General features: G+C 41.3%; 1 protein-coding gene across 1 annotated transcript in view; it reads right to left on the reverse strand.

Moving 5' to 3' along the window:
• Window positions 1-27,636, reverse strand: part of LOC128648366 (receptor-type tyrosine-protein phosphatase alpha) — a 152,000-nt gene that overhangs the window by 110,974 nt on the left and 13,390 nt on the right. The window contains exons 3-6 of the mRNA XM_053700965.1: window positions 23,315-23,385; window positions 23,059-23,095; window positions 21,691-21,788; window positions 20,237-20,353 (exon numbers count right to left, since the gene is read on the reverse strand). Coding sequence (XP_053556940.1) covers window positions 20,237-20,353; window positions 21,691-21,788; window positions 23,059-23,095; window positions 23,315-23,385 — 323 coding nt within the window. The remainder of the gene's footprint in view (window positions 1-20,236; window positions 20,354-21,690; window positions 21,789-23,058; window positions 23,096-23,314; window positions 23,386-27,636) is intronic.

The raw sequence follows: 27,636 nt of genomic DNA on the forward strand, positions 1-27,636 counted from the left end.
ATTTGAACAGCCAATATGATTTCAGAAGCTCTCATCCTATAGGCTGATTTGAATTTGAAGAATCAAATCAGCCAATAGGACTGCAAGGGATGCCATTTTGAAAAGGCTACCTTGCATTCAACTTCAGTGTACAGCGGCGAACGCATGAAGTGAATGCTCCATGCAGGATGGGATCAGCTTCCAGGACAGCTCCGCTCTGCCGGGATGAAGATAGAAGATGCCCCCGGGATGGATGAAGACCTGGAACCTCGCACACAAACACAGCTGGAAGTAAACTTTGGATATCATGACAATGGTAATTCTCCTCGTAGACTTTAATGGAGCGCACAATAAAAAAAAAAACTTGTGGAGGGCGGAGCCAGCATGGCTGCAAAACTGTAAAGCTCCGTGAGGCTTTCCCCTTAAAACTAAAAATGAAGGGTTCAGGAAAAGAGAAAGGAGCCAGCATACCACCTACAAGTGGCTTAATAACCAGAGAGCACACATAAGCGAAGCCGGATGCCCAACAACGTTTTTGACAGTGACACACGAGCTCCAAATATGCGCATCAGGTTATACGAGGTGACGCCATCTTAGACCTCAGTAATTACAGCACAGAGCAATAAGGAAGACCCGCTAGGGAAACATTAAGGCGCATAGAACAGAGAAATGAACGGAGCCCTGGTGATATGGGTGAAACCCGCTTGGGAGGAAACATAGAACGAGCGCAATAGACAACAATTGGTGAGAGCTCTTGAGCCGACAACAGCGCCATAATAGAAAAAACGCACCAGAAACAAAAGGCCTAATAGCCGCAACTCACATTTCAGACAAACCAGACAAGGCAGTAAGCATTAAAGCTACACAACATAAAGCAGGCAGAGACACAGGCAGACATTAGCCTGCAGAAAGGGAGCCAGTGCTATAAGGGCCAGCAATAGGAAAAGATGGTTAGAGCTTAGAACACTTTGATAAGAGTCATCAACGATTTTCTTTTTTATTTACCAAGAGTGCATGAACAACACGTGGCGCTCAGATGAACTTTCTTTTGCATCCTCCTAATCAGTACAAGCAAGCCACGCAGAGAGCAGACACACTAATAACCAACTATCAGCACTGATTACTTTTCTGGCCTAGCAGAACACTTCATATCAATGGCATCTAAACGCCCCCAAATGGGATAAGGCTAGCAAGCCAGCCACAACAACTTCCACTAAATTGAATTCATATTTTAGAACAGTAGACACAACTGCCTCTATTTTACCTGGCTCACCACATTCAAACAGCGACATACAGGAAGAGGACCCTGATGTTACACTATCAGACCCTAACCTTCCCATAACAAGAGCAGATTTGAAATCTCTTCCAACAAAAGAGGACTTTGCATCCTTCATGAATCAGGTCAGTCAACTCATAAAAAGAAAGCCTAACAGAGGTAAAAAGAGACATTATAGATTTGGTGAATAGGGTGCTCCAGCTGGAGGAGCATGCAGAAGAAATTTCTGAACCAATTAACCTGCATAGCATGCAACTTCAACACCAAAATAGTGAAATAAGACAAATGCAAATAGAAGATTTAGACAACCAGGCGCCAAAACTTAAGGATAAGAGGAATCTCTGAAAATATATTAGCCACTGCACTACCACAATATATACAGGACCTCTTTAGCTCTCTCCTTGACAATAAAGAAAGCACCAACATATCCATAGACAGAATGCATAGAGAACTGAAGCCTAACCCCTTAGCCAAGGCACCCCCAAGGGACATCATACTCCGCTGCCACAAATTTAAAGACAAAGAAAAACTGCTAGCCACAGCCAGAAAGAAAGCACCAATTCGCAAACACTATACAAATCTTTGCAGACCTAAGCCCGTTAACCCTTTCTAGATGGAGAGATGTTAAATTTCTCACTATGCACAACATCCCTTATCGCTGGGGGTTTCCCTTTGCTATCAGAGTGATCAAGGAGAATAAAGAAATTGTATACAAAGATTTAGAGGACCTGACCTCTTTCTGCTCACAACTGAACATTCCTCTACCGAAGCAAATTCCTCAAGCATCGGACCAAATAGAAGAAAATCAGGCCACAGAACCCCCTCTGTCAAAGCCTCAACGTCAGAAATGGACCACGTTTAACAGGAAGCGTAAAACGACCTCTCCTATGCCCTGCAACTCACAAGCCCCTACTATGGAACCACCATGAGAGGCAACATCAACCTGCTGGAAATCAAGATTATCTGCCCGAGAATGGGACTTACAGAAGTTCTCTTGCCCCTGAATGGAGCACCCTATGCTCTAAAACATTACATGCTAAAGCATCCTTTTGTCAAACTGAAGGAAAAAGTGCTAAGTGTTTTGATTCACATTTTTCTAAAACATTTAACACCCTCACTCAAGCATAAGATGCTTCCACAACGTGGAAGTACCTTTCACAAGAACTACAACAAAATAGCCAAAGGGGAATGATAGTGGTATTTTATTACTACTACCCCTCCTCCCCCACCCTATTACCAGGAAACGGAGTAGCTCTCCCACTCCTGAGATTAGTTCTTAAATAGCTCCTAAATGTTAGCTAAACTTGTTTATTTTGTTGTTTATGTGATTGTTTATTGTTCTATTACAGTATTCTCATAAAGCTCAAGCAGATTTACAGGTCTACATACCTCAAAGGCCTTAATTCTGGCACATCTCTTCGCTCTCTAAGGTATCTACAACACACCATAGTGGTAGGTCCCCATAGCAGGCTATGGCAACAATCCACGGTAAGAGATACACAACAAAATTCATCAACACAGCATAAGACAGGGTATAAATATGGCACATAGACCGATACTAATAACCTCACAAAACACTAAGGATCTCTATTCACCCACAAAGAGGTCTGTAGCCTTGCAATGGTTTGCTAAGCAAAAAAGTTCAGTGGCATTTGTACAGGAAACGCACTTCCCCAAGGCAAACGGGCCTAAATTCAATAATAAAAAATTCCCACTCAGCTTTTATAATTCCCACGAGAAGAAGAAGAATGGGGTGGGGATTCTTATCCACCGCTCTCTACCATTTAAACTCCTCCACACCACATCAGATAAAGAGGGTAGAATCCTTATATTAGTAGGCCTCATATATAACAGACCTATCACATTAGTTAATATATACGCCCCCAGTTAGCATAGGAACAGATTCTTTAATACATTAAAAATGATACAGGAAGCGCGCAAAGGCACTGTAATTTTGGGAGGTGACCTTAACACTACCTTGGATCCCACCCTAGATACGACATCTGCAAATACAAAATCATCGCCACGCTCCCCTAACTCAGTATTCAATTGCATTAAACACTCGGGACTAGTGGATACATGGAGAACACAGCACCCCACACAACGTAACTTTACTTTTTATACTCATCCTTGGGCTATTTACTCCAGAATAGATCATTTATGCTTAGACCAGGCTAGTCTCTCTCTACTGATAGATTCAGACATTATCCCGACGGCTTGGTGAGATCACTCAATGATAACCTTGAAACTAGACTGGCCAGATTCCCCAATATATCCTTTTATTTGGAGATTAGACGCACACCTCCTACACCATCCACCAACAGCACAAAACCTGACGTCCATATTGATAGAATATTTTAGCATCAATGCAGTACCAGAGACTCAACCCCTTTATGTGTGGGAAGCTCATAAAGCGGTGTTCCGGGGGGAATGTATCAAACATAAAGCACGCCTCAAAAAACAATATGACACCCAATTAAACTCTTTAACTACAAGAGTACACACGCTAGAGATACAGCATAAACGTTCCCCTTCAGACCGCTCCACCCTTCATGCTTTAACAACCACTAGAAATGAATTCAAAACACTACTTTATTCTGAGGCTCAGAGGAAAGCCTTACAGCTTGGGAAGAAATATTTTTATGAAGGTAATCGTACAGGTAGAATACTTGCAAACACCATTAAGGACAGAAATTATCTCACGCACATCCATAGATTAAGAACCCAACAGGGAGACTATATTCAAGACAGTAAGGCCATAGCCGCTCATTTCAAAATCTTTTACCACCAATTATATAACCTAGACACTAACACCACCCCAGCACACACGCAAAAAATGATAGAATATATAGAATCAGCCAATCTAAATAAATTGTCACAGGCACAAATATCAGACCTAGAGAGACCCATAGCTTTGACAGAGATACTAAAAGCCATCAAAGATCTCCCTGTGGGGAAAAGTCCAGGACCCAATGGTCTCCCTAATCTATACTACAAGACATTTAGAACTATCTTAGCCCCACACTTATTGAAGCACTTTAATGCTCTAGATGAGATCACCCAACTCACTAATGACTCCCTGACTGCGCACATATCTGATTTTGAAGCCTGACAAACCACAAGAAGAACCGGACAGTTATCGCCCGATCTCACTTCTCAATACCGATATAAAGATATTAGGAAAAATCTTAGCAAACCGCTTAATCCTAGTTCTTAATGACATTGTGCACACTGATCAGGTGGGCTTTGTCCCTGGCCGAGAGGCGAAGGACAACACCCTCAGAGCCCTAACACTCATGGAAAACGTTAAACATCACAACATTGAGTCAGTGCTAATGGCTATCGATGCTGAAAAAGCATTTGACTGGACAGATTGGCAATTTCTAACATTAACATTAAAAAACATAGGATTTGGCCCAAAAATAATAAATAACATTTTTAGCTTATATACTCACCCAAGTGCTAAAGTTAAAGTAAATGGGATTTTATCAGTGGCGTTCCCAATTCACAATGGCACACGACAAGGCTGCCCCTTATCCCCGATTTTATTCATTATGATGATGGAGGTATTTGCTTCACGTGTACACAGGAACCAAAACATTAAAGGGGTAACAACCGGCCAACAAGATTATAAAATTGCTATGTATGCGGACGATGTGCTATTCACTGTGTCGTCCCCTCTTACAACTATCCCAGAGATACTTACAGAATTAGACAAGTTTGGAAGCTATACTAACTTCCTCGTTAATAAACAAAAGTCTGAAATTCTAAATAATACACTACCAAATTCCAAAATCAAACCTCTGTCGACAATTTGCCCGCTTCGGTTAAAAACAGACACAATAAAATACTTGGGGATACACCTCTCCCCAGACAGACGACACTTTTTGACAAAAACTATAATGTACTACTCCATAACACACAACATGACCTCAAGACGTGGACGAATAAACCTCTGTCCTGGTGGTAGCGGATTCAGGCCATAAAAATGACCACACTACCCAGAGTCTTGTACATTTTGCAAACTCTATCACTTCATATCCCTCGATGGTACATGAACAGGCTCTAGAAGTGCCTCAATGCATTTGTATGACCAAGAATGAACAGAAACACGATGTATAAACCAACCACAAACGGGGGCTGGGTTTGCCTAAGATTGAGGAGTATTGTCAAGCAGTGACACTGCAAAGAATATTAGATTGGCATAGGACACAAGAACGCAAGGCATGGGTAACACTAGATTCACACATCCTTAAAGCACCCTTGGTACATGCCCTCTGCTGGGTATCTAAAGACCTCAGACCCCCTCAATGCCGACATCTTGAAATTCATAAACAGCTATTTAAAAATTGGGATCATATTATTGCTACCAGACCACACATTTCTACTCATAGGTCCCCTCTTTTCCCAATTGCGTTAAATATAGAAATGGTGGGTGGCTTAGACAAAAGGTTCAAAAGATTAACTGAATGGGATTATACAATTCCACTATTCAACTTCACAGAAGCGGGCAAGCTCTTGGAAAGAGACAAACTAGCTAGTATAGCAGACGGTAGATTTACCAAGTGGCTAAAGTATGCCCAGTTGCATCACTATATACACACACATCTCCATTTAAGCTAGACCTGCTGAGAAAGCTAACCACTTTTGAACAAATGTGTTATAGTGGCATTATACTAAGGGGAGCGCTTTCTACATCACATAAACTACTCATAAACACTCCTGCAGACACCTTGCCATCATATACGGCAAAATGGAGCCTAGACCTAACAGAAAATATAGAGAAAGAAAAGTGGAACAAAAGTTTTAGTTCAGTCAAAAAATCCTCGACTTTAAAATTTAAAATTCTCCTACAATGGTATTTAACACCTTCAAGGCTGACCAGCATATACCCAAATATGTCCAGTTCATGTTGGCGAGGTTGCGGAGAACACGGTAATTTGATACACATGTGGTGGCACTGCCCTAGAGTTCGCCCACTATGGGAGACGGTAGAATTGAAAATGACTTTGCATTAAACCCAAATGTAGCCTTACTGAACGATCTGCCTAAATTGACATGTCGCCTAAAATTGCTGGTCCTACAGATTGGCCTCAATAGTGCAAGGAGACTAGTAGCTTGTCACTGGAAAAAACCTATTACTCTTTCTAGAGCTATGTGGTTGGAGGAAGTAGAGGAACAATTCTCCTTACAAAAATACGGCTGCCTATGTCGTAATAAAACAGATACCATTTTAAATGCCAGGTTTTTGTGGCAAGAATCGCTTTTGAGACCACCCACCCTGCCTATCACAAATACACCACATGTTCCTCACCCTTAACTGCTAAGAGACCCAAAACACAGATATCAATACTGCTAGAAAGTGATCAGAGGATCATCACCACAAACAAGACCGCCAACATAAGAGACAGAGAGTGCCAGACCGTCACAACTGTTTTCAACAGTTGCCTCCTGCCAAGAGGCGTCAGCTTTATTAGACCTGATCTAGAACTAGAAGATAACTATCAAGGTTTAACTGTTTATTACACCTAGCTTACTTTTCATGTTAAAGTTATTTTATTTTGTTAATATTTAGTATTTAACTAGTACTCGACTAGAATCAGAAAATTTTGCCCACGTGGCCCATTTAAGACTAGCGTCCAGTATGTCGAAACACTAAGAAGACTTAAGTACCTTATATGTAATAATGATATGCCGGAAGGTTGGCTCCACATTGTATATGAACACACTGGTGCAATATTTTATTGTTGATGTTTTATGACACATAATAAAAATAATAAATAAAAAAAATAAAAAAAAAACCTTGTGCTTACCCTACACCACATGAAACCTACAGTGCTAAAACTAAAGTTATAAATATTTTACGTTCCAAAGTTCTTTATATAGAAGAAAATGTTTTTTTTATTTTTAAATATATATTCATAGTGTATATATATATATATATATATATATATATATATATATATAAAACACAGGAATGGACCGCACTCACAGACTGGACTGGGTACACATCCTAAGCCACTGTTAACTCCACAGCCCTGAACACTGACAGACAGCTGCAAAGTTCAAAACAACCCAGGCAGTTAACCCCCGAGCAACTTGGGTGTCAGGTCCGCAGGGGAGCATTACAATCATTAACACAAAACACAAAAAACCCAGCACTCACTAGCAGATTCACAGCAATGTTTAAAAGCAAAACTGGGGGAAGTCAGTTACATTTGGCGCCAAAGGATCAAGCCCAGGACCACGACAAGGTCTCCCCCTTCCTGGGACCCTAACCAGCACCCACACAATGCATGCTTCCAAACAAACCAACTGGGAACCTCCCAGGGTGACACAGGCTTTTGTAACCTCCCCTATGTAAATACAAAACACAGGAATGGACCGCACTCACAGACTGGACTGGGTACACATCCTAAGCCACTGTTAACTCCACAGCCCTGAACACTGACAGACAGCTGCAAAGTTCCCAGCAACCCAGGCAGTTAACCCCCGAGTAACCTGGGTGTCAGGTCCGCAGGGGAGCATTACAATCATTAACACAAAAAACCCAGCACTCACTAGCAGATTCACAGCAATGTTTAAAAGCAAAACTGGGGGAAGTCAGTTACATTTGGTGCCAAAGGATCAAGCCCAGGACCACGACAAGGTCTCCCCCTTCCTGGGACCCTAACCAGCACCCACACAATGCATGCTTCCAAACAAACCAACTGGGAACCTCCCAGGGTGACACAGGCTTTTGTAACCTCCCCTATGTAAATACAAAACACAGGAATGGACCGCACTCACAGACTGGACTGGGTACACATCCTAAGCCACTGTTAACTCCACAGCCCTGAACACTGACAGACAGCTGCAAAGTTGGCGCCAAATGTAACTGACTTCCCCCAGTTTTGCTTTTAAACATTGCTGTGAATCTGCTAGTGAGTGCTGGGTGTTTTGTGTTAATGATTGTAATGCTCCCCTGCGGACCTGACACCCAGGTTGCTCGGGGGTTAACTGCCTGGGTTGCTGGGAACTTTGCAGCTGTCTGTCAGTGTTCAGGGCTGTGGAGTTAACAGTGGCTTAGGATGTGTACCCAGTCCAGTCTGTGAGTGCGGTCCATTCCTGTGTTTTGTATTTACATAGGGGAGGTTACAAAAGCCTGTGTCACCCTGGGAGGTTCCCAGTTGGTTTGTTTGGAAGCATGCATTGTGTGGGTGCTGGTTAGGGTCCCAGGAAGGGGGAGACCTTGTTGTGGTCCTGGGCTTGATCCTTTGGCGCCAAATGTAACTGACTTCCCCCAGTTTTGCTTTTAAACATTGCTGTGAATCTGCTAGTGAGTGCTGGGTTTTTTGTGTTTTGTGTTAATGATTGTAATGCTCCCCTGCGGACCTGACACCCAGGTTGCTCGGGGGTTAACTGCCTGGGTTGCTGGGAACTTTGCAGCTGTCTGTCAGTGTTCAGGGCTGTGGAGTTAACAGTGGCTTAGGATGTCCAGTCTGTGAGTGCGGTCCATTCCTGTGTTTTGTATTTACATTGGGGAGGTTACAAAAGCCTGTGTCACCCTGGGAGGTGCTTTTAAACATTGCTGTGAATCTGCTAGTGAGTGCTGGGTTTTTTGTGTTAATGATTGTAATGCTCCCCTGCGGACCTGACACCCAGGTTGCTCGGGGGTTAACTGCCTGGCAGCTGTCTGTCAGTGTTCAGGGCTGTGGAGTTAACAGTGGCTTAGGATGTGTACCCAGTCCAGTCTGTGAGTGCGGTCCATTCCTGTGTTTTGTATTTACATAGGGGAGGTTACAAAAGACTGTGTCACCCTGGGAGGTTCCCAGTTGGTTTGTTTGGAAGCATGCATTGTGTGGGTGCTGGTTAGGGTCCCAGGAAGGGAGAGACCTTGTCGTGGTCCTGGGCTTGATCCTTTGGTGCCAAATGTAACTGACTTCCCCCAGTTTTGCTTTTAAACATTGCTGTGAATCTGCTAGTGAGTGCTGGGTTTTTTGTGTTTTTATATATATATATATATAACTGGAATATCGTGGAAAGTGATAAAAATCTGCCATTTAGGGGTTCCAGATATCCACAAGTAGGCTTTAGAAGATCACGCTCTCTACGGGACATTCTGGTGAAGGTTGACCCTGTATTGTGCTACGAAAAATCGAACTGGCTACAGACTAAGAAACCTGGTTGCTATAAGTGTATGGGATGCACCACATGTAGTGGTTTATCTAACGCAAAATTCTTTGTTCATCCAACCACCAATCGCAGATACACTATCCGGCATAGAGTAACCTGCACGACGACGCATATAGTGTATTTATTACACTGTCCGTGTGGGTTATTCTATGTCGGAAAGACTATCGACGACTTGCGCACCCGTATGGCCAATCATCGTGCAGCCATTCGATTGGCTATAAAAAACAAGGGGTCAGACCAACCCGTGGCACGACATTTTGCGCTGACTGGCCATACGGTTGCAGACCTGAGGTATGTGATCATCGATCACATTCCACCCCCAACTTGAGGGGGTGATAGGGATAGACTCCTGTTGCAGTGCGAGTCCAGGTGGATCTTCAATCTGGGCACTTTGGTGCCCGGAGGGTTGAATACCAACCTGGACTGGCACTGTTATCTGTGATACCAAAGGTTAGGGAGTATTATCCAGATGTTAGCAGTAAAGTGTATTCTGATAGCTAGTATAGCCATACTAGGTGATATGTTTGATTCAAAATTATGTCTATACCTATTCCCAGTTTAGAAATAGTCAGGTAAATTTGACACAGTAAACTACACGCATCGTAGAGATGTTAAGTGTTGTAACTATCTAGCTCTTATAATAGATAGTGTTAGATTGTTAAGTGCATTGAGATTGTAACAATTGAACTGCTCTATATTGTAACCGTTTGTATTCACAATTTTGTTTTTAGTGTACACCGCGGCCGGTTGCCATGCCGACGCTCTGACATGCGCAGTCTTGCGCACAGGACGCCGGGTGACTTCCGGTATCGCGGTGATAGTCGGTGGAGGGTTTAAAAGGCATTCAGGTATGTACACTGTTGTAAAGTCTGAGGACGAGGTTAAAATCCTCGAAACGTCACTTTGTTAAAATAAAGCGGTAATTGCTTTAAGGTACAAGTCCTGGTGAGTGCTCTTTTCTTGGATATTTGTAAAGGCACACTGCGGCATTGGATGCACCCTGGGCGGTTGAACAGCGGAGTGAGTGCAGAGTTCATTTGGGATTTTGTGTACTACGGTTTAACTCTGGCACCCTGAACTATTAGATTTCCCTACCTCTGGCTATTCTACTGATTTAAACCGGTAGCGGTTTTTTAATACACTATACACGATGGATTACAATATAGAGCCTCTGACTACAACACTGGGGGAAATGGAGACACCAGATGAGAACGTTCAAGGCGCTACTACATTCAATTATACGGAGGATGATGCCAATAGAATCCGGTTTGCTACTGTTCCTAATAGGGATTTAAAGGAACAGCCCTCCCACCTATATGCAAAATTATTGAAACTGAAAAAAAGAAAGATCGATTTAACGTTGCACGGAACTTTCCTATCAGATTATCATAGGAAACTCTTTATTCCTAGAGGATTCAGAGTAAAGAACATTCCGACTATAGGCAGGAACAACCCTGCGTTTTGCATAAAGTGGTGTAGCATTTTGAATAAATGCGCTTTAGATTTGATGCTTCTGGTCATTGAAGAAGTGAGAATATTACTGGATAAAGTCGATGTCGAAATTCAACAATTTGAATTTACACACATAACGACACTAGAAGCCGATCAAGAAAACAAATGGTTAGAAAAATTAACCAAACAAGTACTGGATTTCGAAACAGAATTGCTAACTTTCAAGAATCGGAAGTGGGATGCTGTAGAATCTGATTATAAAGAGAAAAAGGTCTATAGGTGGTTACTTTCGGCAGAAGAAAGACAGAGGACCTTTGAAATCAGACCTAGGAGACCAAGATTCTACAAACCAAGAAATATGACCACAATAGATTCTTCCGGCAATAGCACTGACTCAGATGGGATAACATCTACCGAAGCATCACAAAGATCATTTGATGGGGGGATCACTACAAGATCAAAAAACTTGGCAGGCATCGGACGCACATCAGGAGAGGGGGTGGTAAGGGGAAGACCACCCAGAGCCAAACGCAGAATGTAACGAATGACATAGTAATCAACCTCAGCTCTTACCAGTTGTCAGCGTTGGAGATCAAGATACTAAATAAAGGCTTGTCGTTTATCCCAACAGCTTTCTACAAACCCTTTGATATGTACATAGATATGCAAAAATTTGAACGGAACTTAAGATTGAAGGAGCATTTTGGTATGGGACTTGGAGATACTACTGAAGAAACTGCTAACATCCACAAATTAAAACCTAAAAGCACCTATGATTGCTCAAGTACAAATCCTAGCATTAAAACGTACAGTAGACTACTATTGGATGACACAGAGAGAATGTGTAATTCGGCTAAACCGGGTTGCAGAAACAACTTAACCAAAGAAGAAAAGAGAGCACTGGATAACTTGAGCACAAATAAAGATCTAATCTTTAGGGAGGCCGATAAGGGAGGCGCATTGGTCATAATGGACTATTCTTACTACAAGCAAGAGATACTTTCTCAGCTGACGGATACGGCTACATACAAACAACTGACCTACAATCCTACCATGTTGTTCAAGAAACAGATAGATGAAGTTTTGGATCGAGCATTCAGGATTGGATGGTTGACGAAACAAGAAAGGAACTTTATGGAAGTAAAGTTCCCAAGGGTTCCGGCTTTTTACACACTGCCGAAGATCCATAAGCACCCGAATTGCCCACCGGGCAGACCTATTGTGTCCTCCATAGGATCCCTCTTACAACCGGTAGCAGTATTTCTGGATAGTATACTCCAACCATGTGTCCGCAATATGCCTTCGTTTCTGTTGGACTCGATTAGTCTGATCAAAGAGATCAAATCATTTCCAACAATCAAACAACCCATCTTATTAGCAACATTGGATGTGGTTAGTCTGTATACCTCCATACCACACGAACAGGGGATGATGGCAGTTCGCAAACAATTGAATCGATACCCATACGTGGGACCTCCAGTAGAGTTAATCCTGGAACTATTGGATCTCTGCCTCAGCAGAAACTACTTCAAGTTTGAGAAATCGTTCTTTTTGCAACTACAAGGGACGGCGATGGGGTCTAATATGGCCCCATCGTACGCCAATTTATTTATGGCAGAATTTGAAGAACGTGACACGGATCTATTTCTACACCAACACATTAAATATTTCAAACGCTATATAGATGATTTGATCATTCTATGGTCAGGTACGGAGGAGGAATTAGATGATTGGCATAGGATATTAAACACCATTAATCCAAAGCTACAATTCAAGATGACCAAGAGTTCCACATCAGTAGATTTCCTCGACCTGCGAATATCTATGGAAGATGGTGTGTTGGGCACAACTTTGTACAAAAAGGAGACAGATAGGAACTCATTATTGGAGGCTACTAGCTGCCATCCTCCATCACTCAAGAAGGCTTTACCTATCTCTCAATTCAAGCGGGTTATGCGGAATAACAACAAACAGAGTAATGCCCAACAACAGTTGATAGAAATGAAAGCACGATTCTTACAGAGGGGTTACCAAGAGAAACAGATTAACCAACACTTCCAGAAGTTTACCTCCATGGATCAGGATACAGCTTTAAGAACTGTGACAAAAAGGGATAAAGAGAGAAGGATGATATTGACGACTACTTATACCTCAGACAAGCAGAACCTACAAAAATTGGTAAAAAAGAACTGGAATATCGTGGAAAGTGATAAAAATCTGCCATTTAGGGGTTCCAGATATCCACAAGTAGGCTTTAGAAGATCACGCTCTCTACGGGACATTCTGGTGAAGGTTGACCCTGTATTGTGCTACGAAAAATCGAACTGGCTACAGACTAAGAAACCTGGTTGCTATAAGTGTATGGGATGCACCACATGTAGTGGTTTATCTAACGCAAAATTCTTTGTTCATCCAACCACCAATCGCAGATACACTATCCGGCATAGAGTAACCTGCACGACGACGCATATAGTGTATTTATTACACTGTCCGTGTGGGTTATTCTATGTCGGAAAGACTATCGACGACTTGCGCACCCGTATGGCCAATCATCGTGCAGCCATTCGATTGGCTATAAAAAACAAGGGGTCAGACCAACCCGTGGCACGACATTTTGCGCTGACTGGCCATACGGTTGCAGACCTGAGGTATGTGATCATCGATCACATTCCACCCCCAACTAGAGGGGGTGATAGGGATAGACTCCTGTTGCAGTGCGAGTCCAGGTGGATCTTCAATCTGGGCACTTTGGTGCCCGGAGGGTTGAATACCAACCTGGACTGGCACTGTTATCTGTGATACCAAAGGTTAGGGAGTATTATCCAGATGTTAGCAGTAAAGTGTATTCTGATAGCTAGTATAGCCATACTAGGTGATATGTTTGATTCAAAATTATGTCTATACCTATTCCCAGTTTAGAAATAGTCAGGTAAATTTGACACAGTAAACTACACGCATCGTAGAGATGTTAAGTGTTGTAACTATCTAGCTCTTATAATAGATAGTGTTAGATTGTTAAGTGCATTGAGATTGTAACAATTGAACTGCTCTATATTGTAACCGTTTGTATTCACAATTTTGTTTTTAGTGTACACCGCGGCCGGTTGCCATGCCGACGCTCTGACATGCGCAGTCTTGCGCACAGGACGCCGGGTGACTTCCGGTATCGCGGTGATAGTCGGTGGAGGGTTTAAAAGGCATTCAGGTATGTACACTGTTGTAAAGTCTGAGGACGAGGTTAAAATCCTCGAAACGTCACTTTGTTAAAATAAAGCGGTAATTGCTTTAAGGTACAAGTCCTGGTGAGTGCTCTTTTCTTGGATATTTATATATATATATATATATATATATATACATACATATACACACACACACACACACATACATACAGAGAGAAGTGCACTCACAGGAACGAAAAACCTCAATACCATTGTTAGCCGTTCTATGGCGATTTACCACCTCGGTGCAGCTTTTTAGCCCAGTAATGCTTTTCTCAGAGACGATTTCAGCCTTCATTGGGCCTCGTCAGTGAAGTGTAGCCATATTCCTCTAAGCACACTGAGCAAGGAGTCCACGTCTGGTTGCCCTTTTTCCCATAGCGAGACTAAATACATACAGAGAGAAGTGCACTTACAGGAATGAACAACAGACTCAATACCAATGTTAGCCTGTTATATGGCGATATACCCCCTGGGTGCAGATTTTTAGCCCATTAATGCTTTTCATGGAGTAGAACTTTCTTGTAGTATATCAGTCTGATCCTGCCTATTACGGTCAGTCCAGTGCCGAAATAAAAAGGCAATTCCTCTCTGAACAAGGAACACAGCAACCCCAGACAATCGTTTTGGCCTTCATTGGGCCTCATCAGTAAAGTGTAGCCATATTTTATGTCTTTATGTTGGTATATTTGTAAAGTGCTTTGAGTCTCACAGGGAGAAAAGTGCTATATAAATCGCAAATTATTATTATTATTTTAGCCCAGTAATGCTTTTCACAGAGTAGAACTTTCCTGTAGTATAGCAATCTGATCCCGCCTATTACGGTCAGTCCAGCACCAAAATACCAGGCAATTCCTCTCTGAACAAGGAACACAGCAACCCCAGACGATTGTTTTGGCCTCCATTGGGCCTCGTCAGTGAGGTGTACCAATATGTAAAAAAAGGGGAAACCAGACGTGGACTCCTTGCTCAGTGTGCTTAGAGGAATATGGCTACACCTCACTGACGAGGCCCAATGAAGGCCGAAACGAACATCTGGGGTTGCTGTGTTCCTTGTTCAGAGAGGAATTGCCTGGTATTTCGGTGCTGGACTGACCATAATAGGCGGGATCAGACTGATATGCTACAGGAAAGTTCTACCCTGTGAAAAGCATTACTGGGCTAAAAGAAGCTGCACCCAGGTGGTAAATCGCCATAGAACAGGCTAACAATGGTATTGAGTTGGTTGTTCGTTCCTGTGAGTGTGCTTCTGTGTGTGCTTCTGTGTGTGTGTGTATGTGTGTATATATATATATATAATTATTTTATTATAAAATGTATGTGTACCTCTTTATCTATATCTATATGTAGAAATAGGAATATATATTTAAAAATACAAAGAACATTTCTACTATGTGAAGAACATTGGACTGAAAACTATTTTCAGTAAATACACAGTAATAAAACATTATAAAATATTTAAATTGATTAAATTTTTTTTTTCCAAATTTTAAAGTATTTGAGCTTTACAGAAATCTTTAGACCAGTTAGTCTGTAGTGGGGAGAATACTTGAAGTGATATAAGGGATTATATTGATGAGTATATTCGTGTAATCAAGATTATGAGTTCAGATCAGCATAAAAACATAAGACACAACCAAACACGTTACCCCCTGAGAAGGGGAAGGGGACAAAACAAATATGTACAATAATTGATATGGACCACACTCATACCTCCAATGTCATCAATTTAACTGATTATGTGCTTAATAAAATGGAAAGCAAAGTCTTAAGCTATGGCCTGGGTTTTGTTCTGAAATCACGATTTAATCTTTTTTCAAACACTTGTTGATGTTAATAAATTTATTAGACATCTGACACTTAGGAAACATTTCTCTACCAGTCAGACACAAGACTCCAATGAGCAATAGGCTTACATACCGAACCCGTCACATATACATACAAGAGGGGCTTAACTTTGGAGAACTAAGAGACATTCACAGTCTGGCAGAACTGGGACTTGAAAGTAATGTGGAATTAGGAGTGATTGATTCACACACAGGTTTTAAACCTAAATCCGTATTCTATCCGATTCACTCAAGAGGTGACATTTTGGTGAATTATCAAAAGAGAATTGAAGCGGATTTGTTGAACCTATCACTCCAACCTAAGATGGTCACAAGTAACCTCACTAAGGATGAGATAGTGGCCCTTGAGACACTAAAAGCAAATCCTGATCTTGTAATTAAATCAGCAGACAAGAGAGGGAGTGTGGTTGTGTGGCACATAGACGCATACACTAATGAAGCATTAAGGCAACTTAACAGGGAGGACTACACAATGCTGACTTAAAATCCCACTAACAACTTCAAATCACAACTGTGGCTACTTCTGAATGATGGGCTCTCTAAAGGACATGTAGACCAAAACACTTTTGACTTTTTGTTAGTTCAACAACTGGTAATTCCGATTTTCCATGTCCTTCCGAAAGTCGATAAATCCCTTATAGAAGTGAAAGGGTGACCCATTATCTCTGGCATTGGGTCACTGTTTGAAAAGCTATCTGAGTGGTTAGACCGTATCCTTTAACCTCTTGTCCTCAACCTCCCAAGTTACTTAAGGGACACCAAACAAGTGTTACAAAAATGTGACAGCTTCCAGTGTTATCCTAATGACTGTTGGTTGACGGTTGATGTGGTTTCCCTGTATTTTACAATACCCCCACCAGGTGGGTTTTAGAGCAGTAAGATACTTTTTAACTATACTGACTATACCACTGAATTTGTAAATTACCTGGTGAAAATAACCCAAATCTTACTGACGCATAACTTCTTCAAATTCAATGATGATATTTATCTCCAGATTCGAGGGACAGCCATGGGGGCCATATTTGCCCCCCCCCCCCCTTATGCTAACTTGACTATGGGCTGGTGGGAATCCCTGTATATATATATGGGGACAGAAACATATTTGCAAATGACATACATAGCTACCACCGGTACATTGACAATTTGTTGTTTGTTTGGTCAGGGGACTGTAGAATAATTGCTGACTTTATTTTATACCTTAACGACAACCCACTTGGTCTCAGTTTCACCTATGAGCTTAACGATTTAAAAATAAACTACTTGGATATCACACAATTTATAGAAAGCCCATATCTGGGAACACTCTCCTTCACAGAAAGAGCAATCACTTCAAACAAGTCCCCTACTCTGTATCAAAAGGCCAATTCATCAATATTAAGCAAAATTGCAGTAAGCAAATTGATTTTGAAACTCAAAGTAATGATTTGGTCAACAGCCTTCTCAGTAGGGGTTACAATAAGAACATCATCTCTAGGGCCAGGCAAGAGGTTGATGGAATGGCCAGAGATACCCTTTTAAAGGACAGCCCTAAGCAAACCACTACAAATATGAACAAACAACATGATCAAGTTAATTTTGTAACTCAATTCTCATCTGACTATAGGTCCAGATTTGTAACATTGTCAGGAAACATTTTCCTATGTTACTTGCAGACAATGGTCTGCAATATATAGTCAGACAAGGTTGCAATTTTTCCTATAGGAAATGTACTCTCACCTAGTGAGATAAAGTCCAATAAACCCACAAGTTCCTGGTTACAGATGAAAGGTATGCACAAATGTGGATACAGCCAGTGCATTCCGTGCAGTTTTGGTCATATGCATAAAACCTTTGAATCCAATGTGACCGGCAAACAATATACTTTGGAAGATTGTGTAAATTGCAGATCAAAAAATGTTGTGTACATGATTTGGTGTACTTGTAACAATAAACAGTATATTGGTTGCACTTCAGAGAGGTCAGAGAACATTTGTCCGACATAAAGAGATCAGGCAATTGCTCAGAACTAGCGAATCATTTCATTCTAGCACACAATAGTGTGAATGTGACCCTGAGATGGATGGTTATGGAAAAAGTAAAATATCCTAGGCAAGGAGGTAACATTAACAGACTCCTTTTAAACTTAGAGTCCTTTTGGATATTTACCATTGATACACGTGTACCTAAAGGCTTCAATTCATCCTTTGATCTGATAAATTGCTGGGAATAACCACCTTTTTATTGTGGTGTAGTGTACTTAAGTTGTGTTTGGTTGCTTGTTTTCTGTATGACATCTGAATTTGGTAATTCATTAACTTATTATGTTATGTTAAAATCCCTCACTTTTAATATAAACATGGGTTTATCCTACTATGTCCAGCATCTGTAGCTTTTCCAGCTTTCTTCAGCTGTTTTCAGTCTATTCCTCAATCACTTATTTATTACCTTTAGTCCATCTTTATTACAGATCGGTATGTATCTAGTCACATGTTTCTTTATACCCAATGGGATTTTAAGATACGGTATAAATTGTTGAGATGTTATATTCAGATCACGCTTACGACTAAGGCAATGTAGCCGAAACATGTTAGGCGTGATCATCTGTTTTTATATGTGACCCTAATAAAGATCTGAAGTTTTATCCGAAACTGCTGTTTATGAGAAATAGCCATCCATAAATGATACAGTGTAGCTTTGCCTGAGAAGCAGCAGCTTACTCCCAACCATTCCACCATTTACCTGAGGCTCCAATGAGCGATGAGATCGCTGAGTGATGTGTGCGGAAAGCCATGTGACAGCAACGCTGTACTATGATCGGGAGCGGTTGGTCCTCCGCCTTCGAGTCCATGACACAAGAAATCATTAAAGGGACACTGAACCCAATTTTTTTTTCTTTTGTGATTCAGAAACAGCTTCCAATTTTAAGCAACTTTCTAATTTACTCCTATTATCATTTTTTCTCTGTTCTCTTTCTATCTTTATTTGAAAAAGAAAGCATCTAAGCTTTTTTGGTTCAGCACTTTTTTATTGATGGATTCATTTATCCACTAATCAGCAAGAACAACACAGGTTGTTCAAGAAAAAATGGACCAGCATCTAAACTTACATTTTTGTATTTCAAACAAAGAAGAAAATTAGATAATAGGAGTACATTAGAAAGTTGCGTGAAATGTCATGCTCTATCTGAATCACAAAAGAAAAAAAAATGGATTCAGTGTCCCTTTAAGAGGTTTGGTCAGAGATATACGACCCAAGATACCAAAGGTTTGTTAGAAACAGAGCCTTTCACGGGGTACGAAGAGGAGGTGGAGTGTGCTTAAAATCTGTATTAGCTATACATAATATATATGCTTAAAAAGTCTTCAGGGTAAACAATTAGTATGGGAGCATAAACCAACTGACTTAACACAGTGGTTAAACAAACTATTTCAGACTGCAGAATGCAGTTACATTAAAGGGACATAATACTCATATGCTAAATCACTTGAAACTGATGCAGTATAACTGTAAAAAGCTGACAGGAAAATATCACCTGAGCATCTCTATGTAAAAAAGGAAGATATTTTACCTCACAATCTCCTCAGGTCAGCAGAGTAAGTTCTGTGTAAAAAGTTATACTCAGCTGCTCCCAGCTGCAGGTAAAAAATAAAAAAAAATGAAGAAATGAACAGCAGCCAATCAGCATCAGCAGTGCTGAGGTCATGAACTCTTACTGTGATCTCATGAGATTTGACTTAACTCTCATGAGATTTCATAGTAAGCTTCCTTTACCTGATTGGTGAAATAATATGAGAGTGCACGAGGCTCATCCCCTAAGCTGTCCCAGGACAGACACACTAAAATGCTGCTTAGAAATCCTTTACAATGGGAGGTGGCTACTGAGGAACTTTTGAGGTAAAATATCTTTCTTTTTTACATAGAGATGTTCAGGAGATATTTTCTAGTCAGCTTTTTACAGCTATGCTGCATCACTTTCAAGTGTTTAAACATTTGGGTATTATGGCCCTTTAAGTGTATATACTTATTGCTGTTAACAGTTACAGTGCCCCCTAATGACAATTCTCAAGCACTTTTTAATATGTAAGTATAATTGTGTAATTATTTGTAGGTTATTTTCATAAGCATTTTCTTCAGAAGCCGGGATAATAAAAGTCACGCCCAGATCGCTGATCATGAACTATAAAGTACTAGGTGCACTGACTGATATTAATGTTATGAACACTATAGTATGTAACTGCTGATATTTTGTATCAATGTAAGAATTACTCATGTCCTAGGGTTAAAGGTTACACTCAATGGGACCACGTTACCTTCATAAGGATGAAGCTGCGGGAGATTATGGCGCCAGTCTGGGCTATTCCGTTCAACGTCACAGTGATATCACGGTAGGTCTCGCTTACTTCTGGCCAGTAACGCTCACATTTTACCTAAGGGAAAACAAGTAAAACATAGTTTGCAGACACCCAGAGAATACCTAACATAAGTGCCTTGTTATATATGTGATTGCCTGTATAGCTGTGTATGTGAGTGCCTGTATAACTGTGCATGTGAGTGCCTGTATAACTGTGTATGTGAGTGACTGTATAACTGTGTATGTGAGTGACTGTATACCTGTGTATGTGAGTGACTGTATAACTGTGTATGTGAGTGACTGTATAACTGTGCATGTGAGTGCCTGTATAACTGTGCATGTGAGTGCCTGAATAACTGTGCATGTGAGTGCCTGTATAACTGTGCATGTGAGTGCCTGAATAACTGTGCATGTGAGTGCCTGTATAACTGTGCACATGTGAGTGCCTGTATAACTGTGCATGTGAGTGCCTGTATAACTGTGCATGTGAGTGCCTGTATAACTGTGCATGTGAGTGCCTGTATAACTGTGCATGTGAGTGACTGTATAACTGTGCATGTGAGTGCCTGTATAACTGTGCATGTGAGTGCCTGTATAACTGTGCATGTGAGTGACTGTATAACTGTGCATGTGAGTGCCTGTATAACTGTGCATGTGAGTGATTGTATAACTGTGCATGTGAGTGATTGTATAACTGTGCATGTGAGTGATTGTATAACTGTGCATGTGAGTGACTGTATAACTGTGCATGTGAGTGATTGTATAACTGTGCATGTGAGTGACTGTATAACTGTGCATGTGAGTGACTGTATAACTGTGCATGTGAGTGATTGTATAACTGTGCATGTGAGTGACTGTATAACTGTGCATGTGAGTGACTGTATAACTGTGCATGTGAGTGACTGTATAACTGTGCATGTGAGTGATTGTATAACTGTGTATGTGAATGACTGTATAACTGTGCATGTGAGTGACTGTATAACTGTACATGTGAGTGACTGTATAACTGTGCATGTGAGTGACTGTATAACTGTGCATGTGAGTGACTGTATAACTGTGCATGTGATAGACTGTATAACTGTGCATGTGAGTGACTGTATAACTGTATATGTGAGTGACTGTATAACTGTGCATGTGAGTGACTATAACAGTGCATGTGAGTGACTGTATAACTGTGCATGTGAGTGACTGTATAACTGTGCATGTGAGTGACTGTGTAACTGTGCATGTGAGTGCCTGTATAACTGTGCATGTGAGTATACTGGTATTACAGCGACACAGTATACTACATTACACAAATACACTTCATTAGGGTGATAACATTTTACCAGTGCTGTCACATAATGTACTTGAGTATCATATTAATCTGTACTCAGCTGTATACACCGTATATTAATTACTTGCTGTTCTCACCTTGTTTTGCTCTTCCAGACTCGTCAGCATGACAATAACCGGACTGTTCTCCTCCCACACCATGCGCCAGAAATCATCCAGAGTGTCAGGTAATGGGCCTGGGGGGGGTGGTCAAGCAGCAGGTCAGAGGTCACATGCTTCATGTATTTTATTCTTGCATTATAATTTATTTATTATAATCTCTTCAGCGCCAGAGAACACTAATGTAATGCAGTTACAGAAACTCAATCCAATGAATTGTCCTCCTGAGTATATTACAGTAAACTAAATACGTACGTAATGTATGTTAACGATCACTAGTAAAACATATAAAAATACAGTTGTTCCCGATAAAAAGGTTATGTTAGGTTAACAGTATATTTTTATTTTGTAGGAAGTGCACGTCTGTGTATAAAATGACTGATTGCTCAGAGCTCAAACAACAAGGAGCATCTGGTTTATAAAAAACAAACAAAACAAAACTGTAATAATGGTAAAACGCCTCTTTTAGATGCAACTACTAAATATATACTGTACTCCCCGCCTTGGCAAACGCTCCAAACTAAAGGAAGGCTAGAAATGAAATGACATCAATATGATTTAAGAAACGTTCATTTTAAAATATCATAAAAAATGTAAAATATCTAAGGTTAATAATCTACTGTTAAACACAAAACATATAATACTAGAGTATGAGTAGAGTATTAAATATAAACACCTAGACCCTGGTTTCTCAACAGCCGGGCCGTGGCCCAGTACCGGGCCGTGACAGCCCTGCTGGTGGGCCCTGACCTGTCATGCCCCCACTGCACACTCTTACTCCACTGCACACAAGGGGCAGACTGAGACCAATCAAGGCCACAGGAAAACTGTCTCACACTGACCCAAATGTATTCAAATGTATGCAAATGAACATGGTAGCCTCCCTGCCCTAACCCAAACAAGCCCATCAACCTCCAGAGCCAGGAACCCCAACATTAAGGGCCAAAGAAAGGGCCCCCAACCTCCAGGGTCAGACCTCACACTCCATGGCCCTCACAGCGACAGACCCTCGACAGGACCCCCACACTCCAGGGCCCCCACTAAACCCACACTGAACTGCTTAGTTACTGATAGGGCAAATCCCTGCTGCTTACTATATATATATATATATATATATATATATATATATATATATATATATATAATCTACCGGGCCCTGGACATGTCCAGCTAAACTTTACCGGGCCTTGAGGTCACTTTGGTTGAGAACCACTGACCTAGACAAATTGTAGCAAAACGCACAGGCTTTAGTTAGGTAACGTGCATCTCTGGAACAATGAAATGTGTGATCAGTAAAGATACTAATAGTTATTACTGTCATTTATATCATCAGAATCAATCACTCACCTTGGGTAGCTATAAAGTACTTTGGATACTTGTATCCCTGTAATAAAAAAAACATATTCCTTTAGGTTTGCCATTGGATATAATTCTAAAACGATCTGATTTAGAGCCGTATTTCCATAAAAACATCCAATGTAAATAATCAGTATTGTACCATAGTGGTCTGCATTAGTTACAGGTAAAGACACAGGACTTGTGTGTCACGTTCTTATACATCACACTGCACAGAAACAGACTTGGTTATATCACAGGGTCTTACGTTTATGTAGGAAGCGTTGATGTAGTCAGACCCCGAGGGACTTGCAGGTAAAACCACGCGGCTATTGTCATCTGTTTGAGAGCAGAAGAGAGGGAGTTGTGAGTAGGATTTGTATTTGTCACTTTAATTTCAGTTGTTTTTGCTCTAAAGTTATAATAATATAACACAGGTCTAAAGCGACACAAAGGCCAGTACAGTAAGGCGTTGTCTGTACACCGTAGATCACATGACAGGAAGCATTAGAAACAAGAGAGAGATGTTAAGTACATGGTGGCGCAGAAAGACTGAGGGCACCTGTGTGTCAGTCAGTGCAGGGTGCTCATTTAATACAAAACAATCTGGCCTAGATTACAAGTGGAGCGATATTAATAGCTAAGGGTGCGATATTGATATTGCTGCCTTGCGCCAATAATAGTGTACAGATTGGTATTATAAGCAAATGATAAAATAGCTTTACCGGAAAATGTTAGTGTGGTTGTCATGTTTATGCGCTAGCTATACTTCCAATGGGTAGGGCGGGGCGTTATAACGTAGCTTATATTATAATAAAATATTTCACTCATATTTATGCTTATGCACACTAAAATCTTTGATTGGAGAAGCTATTTTAGTCCAAAGATTTAGATAAAAAACTAACTCCATGGGCGCAAAAAAAATTTTGTCAGAAAGATTTGTTTCTCATTTTTCAGGAATTTGTTCAATATTTTAAGATCCAAAACAGGCTGAAAGGTTCCCTTTTCTTAAGTACTATAAAGTGATTTAAATAAAACCCATGCTTTATTTTTTTAAGTTGGAACTGAAGCAATCTCTCAATTAATTCCAGATCTCTTACACAAACCAAAAAAGCTTGCGCCTTTACAGGATCATAAAGCACTTGAGATTCCTACGCCAATTAGGCCTTGAGTGAAAGTTTAATTGATACCACGGGAAAAGGATTCACAATACCCTAATACCCTGAACAGATCTCTTACAAGCCTCCAGAAAGACACTCAATCTGCCCCACACTAGACACTGGTCCGACATAGGGGCCACACCTTCAAGCGATCTTAAAGGCTAGATTTCTTGGCCTGTTTGTTTTTGGACCAAGAAGGGCTGACCTTCCAGGAAGTAGCAAAAAAGATTTGTTCCAGCCACCAATAGTTAAAAAACCTTTATTTCTTCATATAGGGTCTTTTGACAAACATACAACGTTTCAGACCTGCTATAGGTCCTTAGTCATGTATACATGACTAAGGACCTATAGCAGGTCTGAAACGTTGTATGTTTGTCAAAAGACCCTATATGAAGAAATAAAGGTTTTTTAACTATTGGTGGCTGGAACAAATCTTTTTTGCTACTTGAAGTATTTGCAGGATAAGGCAGATCCTGGGTTCCGTGCCCCACAAGCCACATATCTGTTGGTGCTGTTTTCCACACTTTGCTTCCAGGAAGTAGCCAGAACTCTGGCCAGAGAGTGAAGGTTTCTGAGCCTTAGATTGCAGAAAGAAAAGAAAATGCCCTGCAGATTTAAACTTACCCTTAGATTTTAAATCTTGGAGCAGAAAAACTCCCTTATCCCTTACCTATGTTTAGATATCATATCAGCAGAGCAAGTTTAAAGCCACACAGCTCATCTTGCTAAAACAGCTAAGGGAACATTTTTAGAATTAATGCTAATAATCTCCACTGTTACGTCACAAATAAAGATATTTGCTTTTATAAAGAGATTAATAAGATCATGAATCTCAACCAAAGTGGTTTCCCCAGAAACAAGATCTGAAAGATTGACACACCAAACAGCAGTAGTAGCAGCTACACAGGCAACACTGACAGTAGGTTGAAACAGAAAGCCTGCAAGCTGAAAGGATCACCTATCAAAACCTACAAGTTTTCAATCTACAGGATCCTTAAAAGAGGAGCTATTCTCCAAATGAATAGTGGTATTTCATAGTGGAAATAGCTACATCCACCTTAGGAATAGTTTCCCAAATCTCTGAAGAAACACAGCTTTAAAGATTTCGACATGTATTTACAGATTTAAATGGAACAAAAGGAATACATGGTTTCTGCTAATCCTTAGAAATGGAGTCAGGCACAGCAATCCTCCAAACTGGTTCCTTAACTGTAGCAGGAATGAATTAAAACTTCCTGCAATAAAGCTTGACTGTGCTCAAGACTAAAATTAAAGGACACATCCTCCGCCACAGCAGTAGGGTTCGAAGACTCAGAGAGACTATCCTCAGAATAAGAGTCCACAGAGTCAGAAACACCTCTATCATCAATGGGTAACATAGGGGGGCTAAAGGCCAAAGAAACATCCACCTTTAAATCCTTACAAACATCTGCGCTCAACACCTGGAATTCAATAATAGTAGATTGAATATACTTCTTAATGTGAAGAACAAATTCAGATAAATGCTCCTGGGAACTACTTTAATAAGGAAACATTTCTTGCACTTTCTGAAGCGCAGCAAAACCCTGTTTAGTGGAAGAAATAGAATCAGCAGCAAATAAGGTGCATACCTTAGCAGGGGGACACATCTGGGAATCCTTAAAAAGCAAACACAAACTGGAAGTGGTATGTTTCACAGATTTTAAACCAAGCTCTGTTGATCAGAGTACCTTACCACTTCCACCAGTCCTAAGAGCCTACCTGACACACTGAGAGTGAGATAATGAATGGTGCAATAATAGTTAAGCCCCCCCACACTTTTTTGCTCTATTGACTTCTGTGGGGGAATAGGTAAATAGGTTATAATGCACGCAACATTGTAAATTTGTCTTTTTATGCTCGTTTACTTTTTTTTATTTAAAATACAAGCGCAACCCAGTATCTGTCACCCTGTGAAGCACACGGTACGGCTGTGACCCTGTGAAGCACATAGTACGGCTGTGACCCTGTGAAGCACATAGTACAGCTGTGACCCTGTGAAGCACATAGTACGGCTGTGATCCTGTGAAGCACATAGTACAGCTGTGACCCTGTGAAGCACATAGTACAGCTGTGACCCTGTGAAGCACCTAGTACAGCTGTGACCCTGTGAAGCACTTAGTACAGCTGTGACCCTGTAAAGCACATAGTACAGCTGTGATCCTGTGAAGCACATAGTACGGCTGTGATCCTGTGAAGCACATAGTACGGCTGTGATCCTGTGAAGCACATAGTACAGCTGTGACCCTGTGAAGCACATAGTACAGCTGTGATCCTGTGAAGCACCTAGTACGGCTGTGACCCTGTGAAGCACATAGTACGGCTGTGATCCTGTGAAGCACATAGTACAGCTGTGACCCTGTGAAGCACATAGTACGGCTGTGATCCTGTGAAGCACATAGTACAGCTGTGACCCTGTGAAGCACATAGTACGGCTGTGATCCTGTGAAGCACATAGTACAGCTGTGATCCTGTGAAGCACCTAGTACGGCTGTGACCCTGTGAAGCACCTAGTACGGCTGTGACCCTGTGAAGCACATAGTACGGCTGTGACCCTGTGAAGCACATAGTACAGCTGTGACCCTGTGAAGCACATAGTACGGCTGTGATCCTGTGAAGCACATAGTACAGCTGTGACCCTGTGAAGCACATAGTACAGCTGTGACCCTGTGAAGCACCTAGTACAGCTGTGACCCTGTGAAGCACTTAGTACAGCTGTGACCCTGTAAAGCACATAGTACGGCTGTGATCCTGTGAAGCACATAGTACGGCTGTGATCCTGTGAAGCACATAGTACAGCTGTGACCCTGTGAAGCACATAGTACAGCTGTGACCCTGTGAAGCACCTAGTACAGCTGTGACCCTGTGAAGCACTTAGTACAGCTGTGACCCTGTAAAGCACATAGTACAGCTGTGATCCTGTGAAGCACATAGTACGGCTGTGATCCTGTGAAGCACATAGTACGGCTGTGATCCTGTGAAGCACATAGTACAGCTGTGACCCTGTGAAGCACATAGTACAGCTGTGATCCTGTGAAGCACCTAGTACGGCTGTGACCCTGTGAAGCACATAGTACGGCTGTGATCCTGTGAAGCACATAGTACAGCTGTGACCCTGTGAAGCACATAGTACGGCTGTGATCCTGTGAAGCACATAGTACAGCTGTGACCCTGTGAAGCACATAGTACAGCTGTGACCCTGTGAAGCACCTAGTACAGCTGTGACCCTGTGAAGCACTTAGTACAGCTATGACCCTGTAAAGCACATAGTACGGCTGTGATCCTGTGAAGCACATAGTACGGCTGTGACCCTGTGAAGCACATAGTACGGCTGTGATCCTGTGAAGCACATAGTACAGCTCTGACCCTGTGAAGCACATAGTACAGCTGTGACCCTGTGAAGCACATAGTA

The sequence above is a fragment of the Bombina bombina genome, chromosome 2 (assembly GCF_027579735.1).
Source record: "Bombina bombina isolate aBomBom1 chromosome 2, aBomBom1.pri, whole genome shotgun sequence".
NCBI lineage: Eukaryota > Metazoa > Chordata > Amphibia > Anura > Bombinatoridae > Bombina > Bombina bombina.